Here is a 20,758-nt window from a genome sequence, read left to right as displayed (position 1 = left end):
AAGTGGCAAGGCCTTTTTCCCACTGGTGGAAGGAGAGAACCAGTCCCCACAAACTGTCTTCTGACCTTCACATGAGCACCATGGCAGGAAAGGTTCCCCCCTCCCCCCAAACACACACACACACACACACACACACACACACACACACACACACACACACACACACTAAAAAATAAATTTTAAAGAAATTTAGTTGGGTGTGATGACACACACTTTTGATTCCAGGTAGAGGTGGGCACAGAGCTTTGTGAGTTCAAGGCCAGCCTTGTCTGCATAGAAATTTACAGGTGAGCCGGGCAGTGGTGGCATGTACCTTTAATCCCAGCACTGGTGAGGCAGAGGCAGGTGGAGTTCTGAGACATCCTGGTCTACAGAACAAGTTCCAGGACAGCCAGTGCTACACAGTCAAACCCCGTCTGAAATCAAAAAAAAAAAAAAAAAAAAAAAAGGAAAGAAAGAAAAGAAAAGAAAGGGGAAAAAAATTCCAGGCCAGCCAGAGCTACATAGTGGGGCCCTATCTGAATTCAGTCAATCAATATTTAAAAGATAAATAAAAGCAAGTCAAGGCTGAGAAAGAAACTATGGTGCTTCTCCAGTTCTGGGGAAACTCAGTTGAGTGTGGTGTGGTTTTGCCTAGAATCTTGGACGGGGACGGTGTGTGTGTGTGTGTGTGTGTGTGTGTGTGTGTGTTATTAATATTTTTATTTATGTTTTTATTTTTGGAGATGGTCGTATGTAGCCCAAGCTAGCTTTGAACTTGGTATGTAGTGAGGATCACCCGGAACTCCTGATGTTCCTCTTAAATGCTGGGATTCCAGATGTGCACCACCACATTACTCTGTGTGGTGCTGAGGATGGAACCCAGGACCCTGGTGTGCCAAGTGGATGCTGCTCACTGGTTCAGTGCTAGAGAAGGGATTTAGGTTAGAGGCTGCGGGGTTGGGGTCCCTGCAGGGTTGGGGTCCCCGCAGGGTTGGGGTCCCCGCAGAGTTGGGGTCCCCGCAGGGTTGGGGTCCCTGCAGGGTTGCTGGAATCGCAAGTCAAGCTTGAGCACTTGTGCAAGTTGCTGCTGGTCTTCTGAGGCCCAGGTAGCCCTCAGGAAAGCGTGCAGATGGTACCCTCATGGGTCCCCAAGAGCGTCCAGGTTTCTACTGACCATGAAGAATCTAGACTGTCTTCGTCCTGCTTGCTGAGGTCTCCAACATGTTTGTTCAGGACTTGTGGGGGCTGCAGAGGACAGAAGCCAAGGGAGCAGCTGCCTCTCTGGAGTCTGACTCTTCTGGGAAACTGTCCTGCCTACTTGGCTCTCTCTGGAGCAGACCAGCTTGCCTTGGGGCCTCTCTCTCCCTGATGACCACTTCTCGCCTGGTGGAGACTCTCATGGCTTACAAGGGCTCCTGGAGGGACAGAGAGGCACTCACTCTCTGAGCTCCTCTGCCTTTGGGAGCATTCAGAGGCCCGGTGGGGAAAGCGATACCTGGTTCAGAACTGGCTAGAGCCTGCAGCTGGAGGCAGAGATGATCTAATGGTAGGTTCTTGTCTGTCTTCTCAGTTGCTCGCAAGACCCTGGTGTGGGATGGGGTCGTGTGTCCTGTTACTCCCTCCACTTCATACCCTGAGAACAGACGCCGTGTACAGCGCAGCCTGTCCACCAGGAGGGAAGGTGGACATTGTCCTTACAAGAGAGAGGAAAGTTCATTCCTGTGACCATCTGGTTGGCGGTCACTGAGGGTCCAGCCTAAAAATAACAGGGTGCATTAGTCAGGATTAGATTCGTCTGTAAGTCGTCGGAAAAGACAAATAACAGGCGTTTACACAAGATGGAAGTTTATTTCTCTGCCCCTATCCGAGCTCTGGGCTTTGTAGATCGGGCCTGCCGTGCTGGCGCTATCCCACGGTTTCTCTCAGGAACTCGGATGGCCTCGGTTCCTAGGTTGCGGCTTCACCCACCGTGGCTGCAAAATATCTGCTCTCATATGCGTGTCACAGGCCACGGAATGGGAGAACGGAGGGAAAGCTCTCCTATGGAGGATTCTGGATGTCAGCATGCGGTGCTGCTGCCATCCTGTCAGCTAGAATTTAGTCACATGGCCCGAGTGTGTCCAGTCAAGCTCTTGGTCCTGGCTAGTGCGTTGTGCTGTGGTGGTCATCCCTGCCCTTCCTGGGGGGAGTAAGTCATTCTGGCATTTTAAAATAATTTAAACATATTGTGTATTTATCAGAGAGGAGGTGGGGAGGAACCAGGGCACACAGAGAGCATACCTGTGGCACTGAAAGGACAACTATGAGTAGGTTCTCTTCTGTGTGGACCCTGGGGCTCAAACCCTGGTCCTCAGGCTGGGCGGCAGGCACTTTATCCATGGAGCCATCTCATTGGCCCCCACTGTGGACAGTTTGACTGAACTGAAGGGTGATTCTAGGCCAAGAACCTGGGTGGGAGGGAACCTTAGGGTCTCCTAGGGATATTTCCCAAGTCGGTCAGTCTTGCCTTTGAGGACTAGCGAGACACATGCTCTCATGTCCCAGACCAAGAAGGAATGCCCCTCTCTTGCTGACCGTGAACTTACAAGGGTTCTTTTTTTTTTTTTAGATTTATTTATTTTGTTTTATATATTTTGCATGCATCCCCTACCCCACCCTGCAGAGGTCGGAAGAGGCTGTTAACTCCTTTGAAACTGGAGTTGCAGATGGTCGTGTACCACCATGTGGGTGCTGGGAACTGAACCTGGGTCCTCTGTAAGAACAAGTGCTCTGTAAGAACAAGGGTCCTCTGTAAGAACAACTACTGGGCAGGCTCTCTCTAGCCCCTGACCAAGAACCTTTGATTCCTTCAGCCTCCCCCTACCCCAGGTTTTGGTATCTTAGGTGTGACCCACCGTACCTGTATTTTGCAGTGCTGGGTTTGGAATCCAGAGCTCTCAGAGGCTCCAGGCTCGACCTCGAGATCCATAAAAACACAAAACGAAAAGACAGGAAGTTGTAAAGGGGGGCCTCTCTCCTTCCCAACCTTCCTGATGTTTCATTAGTTTCCGATGGATACCATCTTGGATTTAAAGAAGAAGGGGTGGGGGAAGGGAATTCAAGGGACACATTGGCCAACTCAGGTGCAGGACGGACAGGACCCTCCCTTGGCTAAGCTGAGTCACTTGGGGAGTCCCTCTGCCTGCTCTATTGTTGCTCCGGAAAGCACCTCCTAGGCTCCCATGCTGGATGCTGGAATGACCACTGTACTGTATAGCAGTGGCCTTCCGCAGGGGGATGGTCGCAGAGGGACACAGAGCTGCTAGAACTAGTGTAGTAGGGGAGACGCCATGACCTGTAACCAGACTTGAAATTTGTACTGTAACTAAACTTAAAAAAAAAAAAAAAGAGTTGGGCAGAAGAGATGGCTCAGGGGTTAAGAGCCCTAATTGCTCTTCCAGAGGTTCCGAGTTCAATTCCCAGCAACCACATGGTGGCTCACAACCATCTGTAATGGGATCCGATGCCCTCTTCTGGTGTGTCTGAAGACAGCTACAGTGTACTCACATACATGAAATAAATAAGTAATTCTTTCAGAAAGGAAGTCATTCTCGAAGGGACCATGTTAGGTGTGGGACATTTAGCAGCAGTGGACAAGTATAAAGGAAAACCTGAGCTCCGCCTTCGCGGTTGGTGCTGAAGCGAGACTCCAGGCTTTGTGTCTGCTCGTTGCTGAAGGCCAGCCTTGGCCAGGACAGTGCCCGCCTGTCAGGGTGGGCAGCGATGGAGAGACTTTGCCCTGCCGACTATGAGCTCATTCCCTTTGGGGTCAGTGTGGCCTTCTGCTCCTTCGAGGCAAGCAAGTAGCTGGTCCAGACTTGGGAAGGCTGCGTGGTGGCTCCTGCGGGTAACAGTGAGTGCAATCAGGGAAGCTTCCTGCAGGAGTTGGGCATCCGTTGGGCGTGTGTGTGTGTGTGTGTGTGTGCGTGTGTGTGTGTGTGTGTGTGTGTGTGTGTGTGTTGGAGCACTTCCTTCCACCTCGGGGAGTCCCTCTTTGCCTGCTCCATTGTTGCTGACCTGGCTGGTTGGACGCTGGCTGCAGGTGCTGGGTGAATGGCGCTCACTGCTTTCGAAAGCTCAGTCTCCTGCCCAGCTACTGTTTTGGACAAGTCAGGGCAGCTCTGTCCTCCAAGGTGCCATGGAGGCCCCGTGCAGCCCTGGCTCCTACACCCATCCGACTTTCTCTAAGATCCTGTTCTTGCCTTTTCTAGATGGCCATGTGCTGCTGTGAGGTGACAAGAGTTGGCCTTTGCTCTTTTTTTTTTTTTTCTGGAGCTGGGGACCGAACCCAGGGCCTTGCGCTTGCTAGGCAAACGCTCTACCACTGAGCTAAATCCCCAACCCCAAGAGTTGGCCTTTGGAACCTGGCTTATTTCCCTTCCTATGATGTTTGTGACTGTGGTATGGGCATGTGCCCTCTGCCATGCTGCTGTTGCTGAGTGTGTCCCATGACGTAGATCCGTCGTGTTCTGTTCCTCTGTTAGTTGATGGGCGTTAGAAAGGTTGGTCTCAGACACTGGCCCTGAGCCCTGAGGCTCCTGAAGCTGTATAGGAGCCACACCCCAGACTTGGTCTCGGGTAGAGCCTTTTAAGTGGAAGTGCTGAGTCATGTGACAGTCACGCACTTACCTTGGCGCAAAGCTTCAGGGCTTCTGGGCTTGGGGTACCTTATGATTATCGCCCCAGGACTTGATGTAGGGGGAGGGGATTGAGGTTACCATGGGTTTGCCTGGACCAGCCACAATACAATAAGTAGATATCAAATTAGATACCAATAAGTAGATATTACAGAACAATAAATAGATATCAAACAAACAAAAAATACAGAACTGTTTTTGTTTTTGTTTTTGTTTTTTGACGTAAGCACACAGGGCTTCACTTGACCAGCTGTGAGAGCCTGGGAATCCCAGTCTTTAAAAATTTGTCACTGAAGACACGGTCATCTCAGTGTTGGATGTATACGAGTCCTCATGTGTTACTCATTTTTTTTTTTTTTCTTTTTTTCGGAGCTGGGGACCGAACCCAGGGCCTTGCGCTTGCTAGGCAAGCGCTCTACCACTGAGCTAAATCCCCAACCCCATTTTTTTTTTTTTAAAGATTTATTTTATGAATATGAGAACACTTTATGTCCTCAGACACACCAGAAGGGGGCATCGGATTCCATTACAGATGGTTGTGAGCCACCATGTGGTTGCTGGGACTTGAACTCAGGACCTCGGGAAGAGCAGTTTTATCTGCTTAGCCATCTCTCCAGCCCTCCTCTGGCCCATCATGACACATTCCCAGCTGTCTGGAGATCCATGAATTGGTGTGTCCTTCCACCATTCTGGAGCTTTTACTGTTCTGATGGCCCAGAAACAATGGCACCAACCCACCATTGGATGAGTCTGTAGACCAGAATGAACCTTTCTTTCCCTTCTCCAGTTGAGTGCCCCTTGGGTGTTTTGTTATCCTGTCTTGTTTTGTGTTGTTTTGAGGCAGCATTTCTCTGTGCAGCCCTGGCTGTCCTGGAACTCCGTGTAGACCAGGCTGGCCTTGAACTCACAGAGATCTACCTGCCTCTGCCTTGAGTGCTGGGACTGGCGTGCACCACCTCTCCAAGCTGTATTTTGTTATCCTAACACACAGTAGGTTGTTTACATATCTAGGCTAATGGACTACCTAAACAGCTAGCTAGCTGTGTTTCATGTCCATGCTCTGGTCCACCTCCATTACGTCCCGTTAGAGCCTCTGGAGCCTGCTCACTGCCCTGCTGCTGTGCTGACCACTGCTGTCCACAGTGGCATAATTACCAGTACCACCAGCCTTAGGAACCTATAGACCCTATTGTGTAATAGGAACCCCAAGCAAGAAGCTGTCATGGGAGGAATGACCATTCTCAAGCTGCAAGGCACACTGTGGCCAGGTGGAGAGGGGGTTTTGGATGAGGGCTACTCATGAGGGCCCTGGGCTTTTGCTCCCTTATCTGCATGTTTTTTTTTCGAGGCCCATTCTGTTTTCAAAGGATGCCGCCCACCCTAGGTGCTTGTTCTGCCATCTGTGCACATCTGTATTGTTTGCTGGCTACCAGTCATGGTCTACGGGGAAGGCGGAGTAGAGGCAAAGGGTGGGTGGAGTGGAGCTGGCTGTGGGAATGGGTCTGGGCTTGGCCTGTGGCAGCTGTGGCCGGCAGTGGACGCATGCCTCTTGTCCCTTTCTTGGAGCTGTTGTTATTCACATTCCTTTGGCCCAGACTTCTGGGAGGAGGCCTGGGAAACCTTGGTGTGGAGCCTGGTAGCTGGAGAGGCTGCTGAAGGAGAGAGAGTGCTCTCTCTTTGGCCCCTCAGCTGAGGAGGCCCATTTCGTGAGCTACCTGCTTTCCTATCTGGGAATGTAAAAGGTTCATTCTTTGTACCTCTGAGGGGTGGGAGATCGAGTGGCGAATCAAGAACCAGAAAGATGCGCTCTTTTACATAGGTGTGGGCAGTTCACCAGGGCTGCCCTGAGGCTCCTAGAGTTTTCCAGGATGGCAAGGCTAAAGAAAAGGGGAGCTCTTTCTGTGTTTCTGTATGGACTAGGAACCATCAGTGGTTGGAGAAGGTTCTAGAAGGGCAGAGGAGATGGTCAGTTTTTCTCTTGAGTGTCCAGTCCAGGAGACAGCTCTGAGGGTGGGTCCTCTGTATTTAGTGTTGGAAGGCATGGGAGAGTCAACTTGAGCGCTGTGAGCTCCAAGTCAGGTCTCGGGACCGCAGACTGACTTGGCCTGTCTCTTTGCTGACCTCATGACCCCACGGCACACATCTCTTCGTGCCACTGCAGTGAGGTGGTGTGGGGTAACAGATGGGAGTGCGTGGTCAGGGGCAGACAGGACCCATTATCCGCGATATACAGCAGGGAGAGTTGCCATGTTTTAGAAGGCTCCATAGTGGGCTATCTCCAAGGGTAAAAGGGTGTGGGGCACCATCAGGATTTGTCCTTCATAGTGCTATCTGTGCTGTGTGAGGCCTGTGGCCTCTGAGTTCCTAGAAACTCCCATGATCCTCTCTGCCATGTCTGCTGCTCTCCATGTGGGACACCCAGCGTTGTTCTTAGCAGATGCCAAAGCTCTAGCAAGATTTCTATCTTCCAGCTCCTCCACTATATCCTGGATATACTCCTTTACTTGCTTTAAACAGGTTTTATCTTTAACCCCAGGCTGGCGAGACCTGTTTTCTTCAAATCCAGGGTGCCTAGTGTTCTTTGGGCGAGGAAGCGGTTCCCAGTCTTGCTGATCAGATGTCGGCCTTGGTTTCTGGGGCAGCTGTTTTCTTTGAACATTTCATCTGACGTATCGATACATACTTAGTTTGGCGGTCTCTGGCCTTGCTGTAGGAAACTCATGGGTAGTGTGTTTTCCTGTGTGTCTGTTTTAGGGGAATGATACAGAGGAGATTACCAGGGCCTCGGTGCAAGGGACACACATGGGTCCTGCAGCCCATTCCCATCCAAGCCCTCTCTACCATGCTCTATGTCTGAGCTGCACCTCTGTCCTTCAGGCCTTCTTCCTTTTTTTTTTTTTTTAAAAAAAAAAAATATTTTTTCGGGTTGGGATTTAGCTCAGTGGTAGAGCTTGTTTAGCGAGCGCAAGGCCCTAGGTTCGGTCCCCAGCTCCGAAAAAAAAAAAAAAAAAAAATATTTTTCAGAGCCTGTTCAGGTTTGTTATTTTTTTTAATTTTTATTTAAATTTTTTTTCCTATGTGGGTATTTTGCCTACATGCACCTGTCTGTGTACTACATGGGCATGTGGTACCTATAGAAGCCAGAAGCGGGCGTCAGGTCCCCTAGGACTGTAGTTAAACAGTTGTGAGCTGCCATTGAAAGAGCCCGAGTTGGGTCCAATCTGGGGCCAGTGGGAAATTCCCACCACAAACCTCCAAGCACAAGGACCCCTCCCTTTTCGAGATTTGGGCAGAGGGAGGAGTCGGGAGCGAGAGGGGAGGAGTCAGGAGGGGGAGGAGTCAGGAGGGGGAGGAGTCAGGGGAGAGAAAGGAAAGAAGCAAGGAGAGAGTTGTCGTGGGAGAAGGAGAAGCTGGAGACCTGGCAAATAAAAGGTGCAAGGGATGAGGGATTTGGGAGCTAGGAATAGGACAGTGTAGGGTGGATCTGCCCAATCTAGACGCTAGATTGTTTTCATATTAATTGAGTTGCATTTTCTTTGTACTGGCCGATTCGGGTTGGAGAGGAAACTGCAACAAACTGCAACACCCCTCCCTTCCAGGAAGAATAAAAGCTGGTTTTGTTCCTGGAACAGCTGCAAGCCAAACTGTCACACAAAGCTACCTGACTCCCAACTGAAAGCCCTGAACGGTACACTGAGTCTACACTGAGTCGATCTGAAGGTTGTTTCGCTCCACCAAATGCGCACAGTACCCTGCCTGGTTACCATTGTGCAAATTCTGCCACAGTTGTTTGAATTCTGCCCCAGTTATTTGCAAGGTATATAACTCCCTGTTAGAGTCTGCTCAGGGTCGTCTCCCCTTGAAGTGAGATGACCCCACAACGTTGGAATGATTAAACTCCTTGCTTTTGCATCAATCACTGCCTCTGTGAGTCTCATCCAGGGGACTCCAGGAAGAGGTTCAATTCAGACCTCACACTGTGTAGGTGCTAGAAATTGAACCTGGATCTTCTGGAAGATCAGCCAGTGCTCTTCACCTCTGAGCCTTCTCTCTAGGCCTTAGTGGCAAGCACAGCCTGTTTTCCCCTGCACCATCTGGGGGTCCTGGCTTGGCTTAACAGGCCTCTTGCCTCCCTCTGCTTGGCTCCAGTCCGTTTCCATGTCCTCCTTAAAGCACACAGGGAACAGAGACAGCCCCAGGAGGCCCTGGGAGAAGCCCCTCTAAGTAGCTGGATCTGGTCCTTGTGTTTCTGTGTAGAGAACCCTCTCATGGTGTCAGCAGGACAAGGCATAAAGACAGGTGCCCTGAGAGTCTCTGTGTGGGAATTGCTTCTTCCTGGGTTCAGTGACCAGAGTCCTCCCACTTGGCTTTTTTTTTTCTGTCTCTCTGAACTGTGTATCATCTTACCTGCAGGTCTGGGGAACTGAAGCCCCTGGCAGACTATGGGTACAACGGCAAGCACAGCACAGCAGACAGTCTCGGCTGGCAGGTCCTTGGAGGGTCTGCAGGGCAGCGGCAGCAGCATGGACGGCCAGCATTCCCTCAGTGTGCAGTCCTTTCATGCCACAAGTTTACACAACAGCAAGGCCAAGTCCATTATCCCCAACAAGGTGGCCCCTGTTGTGATCACGTGAGTATGAGAGGACACGTGATCGTGTTCCCTTTGTGGGGGAACCTGCATGCGATTACTGTGTAGACTGCTTCCAGTTTTGGAGATTAATCCTCCACCCCCCAGCCTCACCCAGAAAGTCTAAGCAGTATTTCTGGAATCACACAGTGTCCTAGTTCTTAGTTAGGGTTTCCATTGCTGTGAAGAGGCATCAGGGTCAAGGCAACTCTTATAAAGCACAACATTTAATTGGTGCTGGCTTACAGGTTCAGAGGTTCAGTCCATTATCATCATGGCGGGAAGCATGGCAGCATCCAGGCTGACTTGGCGCTGGAAGAGCCAAGATTTCTTTATCTTGATCCAAAGGCAGCTAGGAGCAAACTGTCTCGTCTGCAGGCACCCAGGAGGAGACTCTCTTCTGCACTGGGTGGAGCTTGAGCATGTGACCTCAAAGCCTACTGACACAGTGACACACTTCCTCCACGCATCCTAATAGTGCCACTACCCATGGTTCAGTCAAATTCAAAACACCACACACAGCAAGCAGATGGTAGGGCTGGGTGTCTTCTGAGTCTCTGGGCTCATATTGCTTACCCATGTGTGGTAGCTTTAGATGGCCTAGGACTTGGCCATGTAGATGGGGCTACCACAGAGATCCACCTGCTTCTGCCTCCCATGTGCTGGGATCAGAGGTGTGCGTCATGGTACTCCATAGTAGATTTTTTTTTCAGACTGGGAGAGCTAGGAGCCCCTCTTCCGTGCTCCGGTTGGGGCCTTTAGGAAACAATCTTTAGGGAGAGAGAGGTTTGTTTTTGTTAGCATCCAGGAGGGCCAGAAGGATGGGCATCTATGTGTGGCTGAAGGAATGGGTGCTTCTGAGAGCTGGAGATGGGAGATGGGAGGAACCCTGGGCCTGCCTCCTGGGGAGCTGGACCCTTGTTCTCATCTCTGGGCCTCTCGAGAACGCAGGAAGAAGAATATGCTTCAAGCAGGGCTGTGAGTTTGGCAGAGACCTGGGAGATAGAAGCCTGAGGGCGGAGTGACCCATCAGGCTGCTAGCCCTGGGACTTGGCAGGCTAGCAGTAATTACCATAAATTACTGTGCTTGGGATAAAGGCAGAAGTGCAATGTCTTGCAGAACTGACTTGACAGGCATTGGAAGTCAGTCTGGGTTGCTGGGTCACCACACACTTTTAATCCCAGCACTTAGGAGGAAGTAAGTTTGAGGCCAGCTGGTTAAACATAGTTAATTCTTGTCTGGCCAGGAATGCATAGTGAGAATGAGAGAGGGGGGGGGGGGGGAGAGAGACAGGGGGAGGGTGAGAGAATGAGAGAGAATGGAAGTTAGCAGTTTGGGCATCAAAGGCAACGTTGGGAAAAGTAGGTCTGGGGCCTGGCTTTGCCTCCTTGCTCTCTCTCTGGGTCTTAGTTTCCTCATAACCATAAGCAGAGATGGCGGGGGAAATGTGGAAGCAGGTGGTGTGACTCAGACAGTTGCTGGCCACCTGAAAATGTATGGCATGAATGGGCTGTGCTTACAGCCCTCCTTGTGTTCCTGAGTGTATGAGGTGGGAAGGACCTTACAGGGCCTTGACTGTATAGTCAAGGCACTAGCTTACTGCATCAAATCTGACCCACTACCTGGTGATGTAAATAAAGTTTTATTGGTCCACTGTTAGGCCCACCCACTTTTACACCACCTGTGGATACTGAGTGCTTCAGTGGCAGAATTGCCGGGTGGTAACAGAGTCTGCTTAGCCCCCCAACAAAGCAGGAAGTATTTGCTTTCAAGTCCCTTGAAAGAAAGGTTTGCAAAATGGGTTTCAGGGACAGGAGCCCCTTGTTTGCACAGCCTTCCTCCACCCCACCCATTTAGCCTATTTTTCTATTGGCAGTTGTTTTGTATGGTACCTGAGCTGTGGCAGGTGGGTCTCGTGCATTGGTACAGTGACAGTGTGGCTTTGTGTCTGAGTACATAGCATCCTACTTCAATGATTGTACCTCACCTGGCTTACTGTCGACAGAAACCACCATGGGCTTGTTTAAGCAGCTGGTGTGTGATCAGGACTGTTGTAGTAATAGTAAGGTCTGAGGAATCGGAACACCTGTAAATAGTCAGAGTAGGGGCACACCCTTCACATCTTGTGGGATGAACCAAACTGGACTCTGGAGTTAGAAGTGTGAGGACTGTTCCAGTCACAGCCTGAGAGGTGGGCCATCCACTGGCAATGTCTCAATCAGGCTTTGGGCACACAGTCAAGGCACTAGCTTACTGCATCCTGTAGGTCAAATCTGGCCCACTACCTGGTGATGTAAATAAACCATATCAAAGTATTGCCCATACAGAATGCTTGAATCAAGACAGATATTCACCTCTCATTTGGGTGTCCAGGCTGGTGTGGTAGCCTGTGACCCTCCAGGCTTGCCCAGTGTCTTGCCTCAATTCCATCAACATATGCCTCTGTCTTTTGGGATGGCTATTCTACCTCTTCCAGGGGTGGGGGAAGGCAAAAGGCAGACTAGAAGACTTTCCTTTTAAAAGTGGCCCAGAATTTGCCCCTCTTCACTCCCTTTCATATCATTGGCTAGATAGAGCTTAATAACAGGACAACTGCTAGCTGCAAGGGAGGCTGGGAAATGTGCTAGCTGCAAGGGAGGCTGGGAAATGTTCTAGCAGCGAGGGAGACAGGGAAATGTAGTTTGCAGTGGGGTAGCCCAGGTCTCAGTTTCAGCTCTGGTGTTCTAGTTATGAGGATGAAGGAGCAGCTACACGGGTCAGGCTGTGGGTTCTGGTGACAGTGTAAGGGACCAACAGAGGTTGTCTGACTCTAGTTTTCACTATGCAGGTACAACTGCAAGGAAGAGTTCCAGATCCACGATGAGCTGCTCAAGGCCCATTACAGGATGGGCCGGCTTTCAGATGCCACACCTGAGCACTACCTGGTGCAGGTGAGGGCAGTCCCCTTACCCCTGTCTTTTCTGCCTTTTCTCTACTTCCATCTTCTCCCACTCTATCTTTGTCTCTTGGCCCTTCTTTGGAACACAGGGAGTTTTTCATATGCTAGGCAAGTATTCTACACTGAGCCATGACCACAGTCCCTCACTGATGGATCCAGGCAAGCAAGTACTGCTGATCCATACCCCAGCCCCTCAGTTCTTAACTACCCTTGGGTTTCAGAGAGTGTGAGGTGGAAAGGACCTTACAGATCATCCAGTCCAGACACCAGCTTACTGTACCCTGCAGGTCAGATCTGGCCCACCACTTGTTGATGTAAATAAAGTTTTATTGGTCTACTGTTAGGTGCATCCATTTAGAGACATCACTTGGTGATACCGAGTGCTTTGATGGCAGAACCACCAGGCTGTAATAGAGCAGAGCCTGCATGGCCCGCCCACAAAGCAGGACATGTTTGCTGTCAATCCCTTGCAGGAAAAGTTTGCAGATGTATGTGAGAATTGAGTTACACAGAAAAATGGGTTTCAGGGACACAGAGGCTGGGCCACCATACTATGTATGTCAGCAGGAGCCAGACCCCACATATTCTAGGCTCCCTCTCTCTTAGGGGTCCTGGCCCCAGATTCTTGCTCCTGTTCTCCATCCCTGCCCTGTCTAGTAGTCTCCATTTTCTTTAAGAGCAGTGGTTCTCAACCTTCCTAACGCTTCGATCCTTTATGTTGAGGTGACCCGCTCCTCCAATCATGAAATTAAATTTGTTGCTACCTTTTAACCGTAGTTTTGCTGCGGTTATGATCCGTAACATAAATTTATTTGGAGGTAGAGATTTGCCAAAGGGGTCGTGACAATGTCTAAAACAGACTCTAAAAGCGTCTAAACCCCCAAATTTTAGAGATTCAGACCTTATTTGGCTTCGCTTTTTGTTCTTTCCTTCCCTCTCCATGTCTCCTACGGGGTAAAAAGTTCACAGACCTGCTGTTCTTAAATCTGTGTTGTTCACCACTGTGGCCTCATGAACAGTGAGTGCCACGTAGGAATGAGAGGCTTGGGATGACTGACTGGCTGGTTGTGTGGCAGTCATTGTGGGGATTTCTGGCTTGTTTGCGAGTGCAGGCCTCACTCCTTGTGTGTCAGGCAAGGGTCACAGGGGATTGATTGCCCAGGGTTATGGTTTGCCTAGGAATGAACTTTTGACCATTTTGTATTCTGGTTCTTCCACCCTCTATGGTCTCTGTGTGTCGTTTCACCCAAGTCTGGAGTCATTGGAACTGGTGGGTGTTAAGGGACTTATAAATTCTAGTGATCTATAGCGATAAATCTGTGTGGATAAAAGACACACAATCCGGGGTTGGGGATTTAGCTCAGAGGTAGAGGCCCTGGGTTTGGTCCCCAGCTCCAAAAAAAAAAAAAAAAAAAAAAAAAAAAAAAAAGACACACAATCCAGGTGTTTTATTTACAAGGTGGAGGCCTAGGTTGGGCTGGTTTGGATCTGTTCTAACTTACATCCCAGCCATATGTACCTTGCTGCTTGCTGTTTCTCTTGACCATGTGCTCATGGTCCATCTCCTCTCATGGCCGCCTCCTCCTCTCTCCTTTCTTCTCCTTCTCTACCTGTGATCCCCAGCCAAGTAACTGAAAACCCACCTATCTATCAATTGCCCAATCATAGGCTTTTAACCAATTAACTTGGGGAGCAAGGTTTCCATAACAAAGGCTGGGTAAGGATCCACTCCATTTTGGAGCAACCAGATTTTGGGGTACATAATTAGCATTTGAATACAAGCAGCACCAGACCAACCCCCTACAGGTGGGGCTCCAGGAAGGAGCTGGCCTAATTATCTTCTAGCTCAATCTAGACATGATCTCCTTTCCAAGAGCCTAGCTTTGGCCACAGTTCCAATGTCTGCTCTCTTCAAGGCCTGTCTGGCCTGAAGCTTTCTCTGGTTCTCCTGAACCCAACACTGTTGCCTTCAAAGATGGCAACTTGGGGGTGGGACCGTGCCTCCAGCCTACCCCTATTCCTGCCTCCCGTTTCCTAGAGCCCAGACTTAGTTCTATCTGAGGAGAAACCCCTGAGTCCCTGATTGATTTGTTGTGGTTCTCTGTCAGGGTCGCTACTTCCTGGTTCGTGATGTCACCAAGAAGATGGACCTACTGGGTACCTTGGAGAGCTGTGGGGCTCCTAACTTCCGGCAGGTTCGGGGCGGGCTCCCTGTGTTTGGCATGGGACAGCCCAGCCTCTTGGGGTTCAGGAGGGTCCTGCAGAAACTCCAGAAGGATGCGATCAAGGTGAGCTTCCTAGGGAGGTTGGCTGTCCATGGGAAGAGGTGACTCTGAGGGTCTGGGGTGGTTCCCCTTGGGATGGGGAGGGGAGTCTGACCTGGGCTAGGCCTGGAACAGAACAGAACAGAACAGAACAGAAACTGGAGAGTATGTATTGCATTGTCCTGTTGGGAGATGCCCAGGGTTAGAAGCCTGTGGTATACCCGACTCTCGAGAGCCTCAATGGGACTGAGAGGTGACAAGGGAGCTACTTCCCAACTCCAGAGACTGCCACATGATGGGCTAGCTCAGTCTTTAATTAGAGCTACTTTGGGCCTGTGGAAAGGACCAGAATGATTCTGCCTGGGTGATGTGTAGTCCACCAGAGAGAAAAGACAGGCCTGTGACAGTTAATACTTGTTAGTACACGTGTTAATATAATACTCATGAAAATAGTCACTGTGGGAGGAGAGTGGATAGATGCATCCTCTCCCTGGATGAGGGAGGAACTACCTGGGCAAAGACCTAGAGGTTGGACAGGGGACAGGTGTCTGTGTAGGACAGGGATAATGGCTTCTTTTTGCCAGGAGTGCATCATCTTCTGTGTACGGGAGGAGCCTGTGCTGTTCTTGCGCGCTGAGGAGGACTTTGTGTCCTACACACCTCGAGACAAGGAGAGCCTTCATGAGAACCTCAGGGACCCTGGGCCGGGGGTCAAGGCTGAGAATCTGGAGCTGGCCATCCGGAAAGAGGTGAGGGCCTGTGACTGAATGAGAGCACCTATCCCCTAGCTAGCCTCAGATATCTGAGCCAAGACTGCAGTCTGCAGCCCAATTCTCCAGACACGCCCCTAAAACCATTCTGGGTGTGGGAGCTACTCACCCTTCTCTGCCTCACACTCCCTAGCTCTTGTGCCCTGCTGGGGTGAGTAGTTGGTTACAAAGTTGACCCCGTGGTCCCAGCTAACCTATTTCTGTTCCTCTACCACCTTGCTTTTCCTTCGCTCCCCAGTCCTGGGTTAGGGAATGGCAAGAAGAAATCTAGGGTAGGAGACTGTCTTAGTTAGGGTTTCTATTGCTGTGAAGAGACATCATGACCACTGTAAGTCTTAAAAAGGACATTGGATTGGGGCTGGCTTACAGTTGTCGGAGGTTCAGTCTATCATCATCATGGTGGGAGGCATGGCAGCATCCAGGCTGACACGGTGTTGGAGGAGCTGAGTTCTACATCCTAATCTGCAAGCAGTGGAGGGAGAGTGTGCCACACTGGGTGAGCATAGCTTGAGCCTGTGTGACCTCAAAGCTCACCCGAGCAGTGACACACTTCCTCCAGGGCCATACCTCCTAATAGTGGCCAATTCCTAGCGCCAGGTTGGGCCCTGAGGAGTCAAGTGTGCTGGGCGTGTGAGATTCTGGGCCTTCCTCGTCCCATGACACAGAGGCTTGGTGGGGGCTCTGAGACAGCGACTCACCACAGAGATGCGTTGTTGTAAAAATATGAAAATAAAAAAGGTATGGTTGTCTTTTACCCCGCTAGGTCCACACCTCGGTGTCCCAAGGTATCTGCTAGATATCTTGGCGGGAAACACATCCCAACTCCTCGGCGGCCCAGTGTCTCTTGCCGCCATACACTTTCCTACACTCACACCGTCACATAAAAGAACACACAACACAATAACCTTTGACCCAAGTGGTAAGATATAATTGCCCACTTAAACATACAAAGCCCGGTACCATCCATCGCTTAGGAACATTAACAACAACCTGTAAATACACAGAGCAGAATCTTAACATCACCTGCCATGGCTTCTCACCCTCTCCTCTGTCTCGCCTCTCTCCTTCTCCTCTAGTCTCCTCCTCAAACTTCCTTCAAACTTCTCTCCCGCCCATCCTTCCTTCTCCTCCAATGACAGGCCTCCTTCTATCCGGTACCTGCCCCTCACCTGTATTTTACAAATTCACTGGGGAGGTTCTGGTGAAGTCACCTGATTCCTGAGTACGTGACTAAGCAGCTGTCCCTGGGGCAGTGGAATTAGCATCAACATACAGATAACTTCAGGGCAAACCACTACAGAGAAGTGTGAATGGAATTTGGGGCCCTAGTGCTTCAGACACAGATGCATGTGGGAAGGTCCAGGCCTTGCTGGGAACCAGGCTCTATCTCTCACCTCACTTCTGCTTCAGCTGGTCGACCCTGGCATTCAGGGGCCTTAGTGCATTTCTGTTACTCACTAGGCAGACCCATCCCGTTAACTGCCATCACTGTCCTGGTAGGCCCAGGTCTGGCTGCTCTCAAGTCTGACACCTGTAGGCAGGGCAGAAAACCTCTGGCCTTATGATTTCCTCTCAGGAAAAGACGTGCACGTGTAGCCTCTGTGTGGCCGGGTCACCAGAGCTGGTCAGGGACAATCAGGAAGGCCTAGGAAGCTCAGGTCATATGCCACTAATCCTTGCATCTCCCTCTAGATCCATGACTTTGCCCAACTGAGAGAGAACGTGTACCACGTGTATCACAACACAGAAGACCTGCATGGGGAGCCGCACACGGTGGCCATCCGAGGTGAGGATGATGTGCACGTGACCGAGGAGGTGTTTAAGCGGCCGCTGTTCCTGCAGCCCACCTACAGGTACCTGGAGCTGATGTCCTCTCTGGGCTGGCTCTCCAGCTGCTACCTCAGTTTCCCCCATCTGCACATCAGGCCTGCGCTTGGGAATGAGGTCTTGAGTTGCTGCTACTCAGGGCTGTTGCCCAGCTCATGGACTGCCATCTTGTCCTGACAGATATTACCGTCTCCCCTTGCCGGAGCAAGGGGCCCCCCCAGAAGCCCAGTTTGATGCCTTTGTCAGTGTTCTTCGGGTAAGTAGGACTGAGGTGGCTTCTGGGAGTGGCAGGTAGGAAGAGGCGCTGCCATGGAGATGCTCAGGATGGGTGTGGCCTTTGGCCATTTATGGAAAGTTTCATCCATATGGGGTCCAGTGTGTTGGAGTGCGGGGTTGTGTCTGTGTCCTTATGTGTCTATATGCACTCTTTTGCACTGTGTCTTGTGTGTGCACCTGTGCTTGTGGGTACACAAGCTGCAATGCTGTCAATGCCAGAGTCCAGCACTAATGCCTGGGGACCCTGTTCTAGCCATGGCATGGCTGCATACTCACTGTGTGGTGTTGGAGACTTTCCCTCCTCTCTAGACTTCTCCTTCCTCCCTTCTTCGGTCAGATTTGAGATTCTCGTCCCAGAGATCTGTTTGCTGCTATTTGCTGGGTTTCGGAGGAGGGTGGCTTTCTGTCCCAACCCCTTTCGGGGTAGTGTCTCTATTTGTATTAATAATGGCGAAGGGTCAGGTCAGTCAGGGCCTGGGACCCTCTGAGTAGCTTCTACTCCAGACAGCATGCCATTCCTGGCCTGTTCTCTGAGTTCCCCTGAGGTTCCTGCCCTGGGTGGGAGCAGATGGGTCAGATCTGGCTGTGAGTTTGACATCAGAAGCCAGGTTGTTTGTCTGACCCCAGCTTGCTGCAGATGTCATGAGCCTGACTGGGGGTCCTCAACTGCAGGGTTTTCCCATACACGGTCGTCTGATGGTCTTTCACATTCCCTTCTGCAGGAGACCTCCAGCCTTCTGCAACTCAGAGATAACCACGGGCCCCCCCCTGCTCTCCTGTTCAGCGGCCAGTCAGGTGTGGGCAGGACCAACCTAGGCATGGTCCTGGGTACCCTCGTCATGTTCCACTACAGTCGAACCACCTCACAGCTAGAGTGAGTGGCCAGGGGTCCCACCAGCTGAGGGGTTGGAAGGACAGGAGGTGGAGTGGGTGAAGCTGCTTCTGGGACGACGTCATTTGCCACAGATTGGTTTGGTGTGCTAGAGAGAGGCCACTGCACCCTCCGGTCTCCATTCCTGCAGTAGAATTCAGGAGTTATCCCGTGCCTCCTAGTGGCTGATGGGTGACCGTGGACTGCGTGGCGGTCCCTGATTACTTTCTGGATTCTCACCTTGTCAGGGCAGCCTCCCTGCTGAGCAAACCCCTGCCCATGGAGCAGTTTCAAGTGATCCAAGGCTTCATCAGCAGGGTGCCCCAGGGGAAGAAGATGGTGGAGGAGGTGAGTAAGGGGCTGGGCCAGGATATCAGGGGTCAAAATGGGGCCGTTGCTCCTGCTACTGGTGTGTGTGTGTGTGTGTGTGTGTGTGTGTGAGAGAGAGAGAGAGAGAGAGAGAGAGAGAGAGAGTATGTAGGTGTCTTCTCTACACATCTTCTCTCTGAAAGTCCCTTCTCTCCCATTCCCTGTCGCCCTGCTGTGGTCCTAGGTGGATCGAGCCATCGGTGCCTGTGCAGAGTTGCATGACCTGAAGGAAGAGCTCCTCAAAAACCAGAGGAAGCTGGAAGGTTTCAGGCCAGAGAGGCTGGAGCAGGTGAGGCCAGGAGAAGCGAAGGGACTCTTCTTGGGACCATTGTTTCTCAGCCTGATGGTTTCTCTGTCGGTACAGTGGTTTCTGGAGGGGGTGGGGGTGGGGGTGGTTGGGCAGCTGGAGCAGTGGGGAAGGACGAGGAAGAGGGAAGTTTATTTTTTCTGAGCAGGTCCCTTGGCTGCAGAATAAACAGGACGCTCAGAGGGGCCTGCTGAGACCTCTGGATTCACACGTTTCCCAGAACTTCCCATTAGTCAGCTGCACGTTAGGATAAAGAGAGACCCAAGAGTGTGAGAATCAGCTCGTAGAAAAGGAAAGGCTAGCCAGGGGTGACACAGGCTTTTAAACCCTGCGCTGCTGCAGAGGCAGGGGGACTGAGGGTTCCGGGGCAGCCTGGGCTGGTCGGTGTGTTTCAGGTCGGTGGCGAGAGAAGATCTAGGAAGAGAGGGAGAGAAGGAGGGAGTAAGGGAGAAGAGAGTCCTGCTCCCCACCCCCACCCCCTGTTGGGAATGCCTATGGTTCTTTCGCACTGTTCTGGTCAGCACATTATTGTGGGCATGCGTTTTGGATGGTACTTCTCACATAAGGACAGAGGACAAAAAGTCAGAAAGAGGCAGCTGGCATCCCACAGTTTGGAACGCGTCTCCAGTGACCCAAGAGTTCCTACTTCTTAAGGAACCTGTCACCCAGGGGTCTTTGGGGGGACTGCCAGGATCCGTACAGGAGCTCTTCCTGCAAAGGAATCTTCTGGAGTTTCCATGGCAGGGCAGGCTTTGATCATCCCACAGCTTCAGGAGTGGGGGGCGACTCACAGCCCCTGTTGAGCTCTGGGGAGGAGAGGGAGCTGACAGTGTTTGTGTATGGTGTATGGGAAGAATCAGAGCCCTTACAAACTTTACTTTGTTTAACACTTAAAAAAAAAACAAAAAAGGGGTTGGGGATTTAGCTCAGTGGTAGAGCGCTTGCCTAGGAAGCGCAAGGCCCTGGGTTTGGTCCCCAGCTCCGAAAAAACCAAAAAAAAACCCAAAAAAACCAAAAACAAAACAAAAAAAAGAACAAAACAAACAAACAAAAAACAAGTCCTTGAGAGCTGTGTTCCACGCTGGGAAGCAGGAAAAGGCGGTGGCACCTCGTGCGGGCAGCTGCCTGTGCACATGGCCTTCCCCTCGGCTGTGTGTGATTCTCCGCGTAGCTGCCCGAGCTTCTAGTTTTGGTGTGAACCCTTGGATTTTGTCATTGAGAAGAGTTCTTATTGGCTATGTCACTTAAACCCGGGACCAGGTCAACCTGCATGGGCCTGGTGAGTCAGAGTTGGGGGCTCCCGACCCAGCTGCCTGGTCCCTGTCCTGGTAGTCACGGGGATGAGACTTGGGCATCGGCTGTGTAGACTGCTTCACTGCCCTGTTTGTGAAGTGGGGCAGGCAGTGATGAGTGTCTGTAGGGTTACTGGGGATCAAGCGAGGAAAGATGGGTGGAACACTTAGAAGAGGGCGGGCTGAGTGTCACCTGCTGCTGTCACTAGACAGGCCCCAGTCGTTGACACAGGAGTTACTTACAGCGTCCGGTACTTAATTGCGTTTGTCTGGAGACACGTCATCTCGCCTTATCTGGAATCTTCTCTTGCATCTGCAGCCCGCAGAGTCAAGGCCCAGGGTTATCCCTTAGTCTACGCCAGGGGTCAGAGGCCATCAGAGCTTGGCTCAGGGTCCAGGGCTCACGCTTGTGGTTGGATCATGTGTCATTGGCAGTGCTGCCATGGCAACGCAGAGGGGCGTGACTGAGACTGTGCCCCACCCCCCACCCCCCAGCATGCTCACTTCCTGGCTTTCTACAGAAAAAGCTGTGCAGCCCCTGGGGGCAGAGTCCCAAAG

At 51.3% G+C, this 20,758-nt stretch overlaps 1 protein-coding gene across 1 annotated transcript in view; it reads left to right on the top strand.

Moving 5' to 3' along the window:
• The window catches only part of Pald1 (phosphatase domain containing paladin 1), a 63,959-nt gene that overhangs the window by 18,672 nt on the left and 24,529 nt on the right, over positions 1 to 20,758 (top strand). The window contains exons 2-10 of the mRNA XM_032888974.1: positions 9,072 to 9,288; positions 12,114 to 12,216; positions 14,333 to 14,512; positions 15,073 to 15,237; positions 16,951 to 17,111; positions 17,266 to 17,341; positions 18,084 to 18,235; positions 18,481 to 18,580; positions 18,786 to 18,890. Of these exons, the coding sequence (XP_032744865.1) occupies positions 9,101 to 9,288; positions 12,114 to 12,216; positions 14,333 to 14,512; positions 15,073 to 15,237; positions 16,951 to 17,111; positions 17,266 to 17,341; positions 18,084 to 18,235; positions 18,481 to 18,580; positions 18,786 to 18,890 (1,230 nt within the window). The 5' untranslated portion in view covers positions 9,072 to 9,100. The remainder of the gene's footprint in view (positions 1 to 9,071; positions 9,289 to 12,113; positions 12,217 to 14,332; positions 14,513 to 15,072; positions 15,238 to 16,950; positions 17,112 to 17,265; positions 17,342 to 18,083; positions 18,236 to 18,480; positions 18,581 to 18,785; positions 18,891 to 20,758) is intronic.

This window comes from Rattus rattus, chromosome 18 (assembly GCF_011064425.1).
Source record: "Rattus rattus isolate New Zealand chromosome 18, Rrattus_CSIRO_v1, whole genome shotgun sequence".
Taxonomy (NCBI): Eukaryota; Metazoa; Chordata; class Mammalia; order Rodentia; family Muridae; genus Rattus; species Rattus rattus.
Note: the sequence above shows the minus strand (reverse complement) of the source record. Positions and strands in the feature narration are given on the sequence as shown.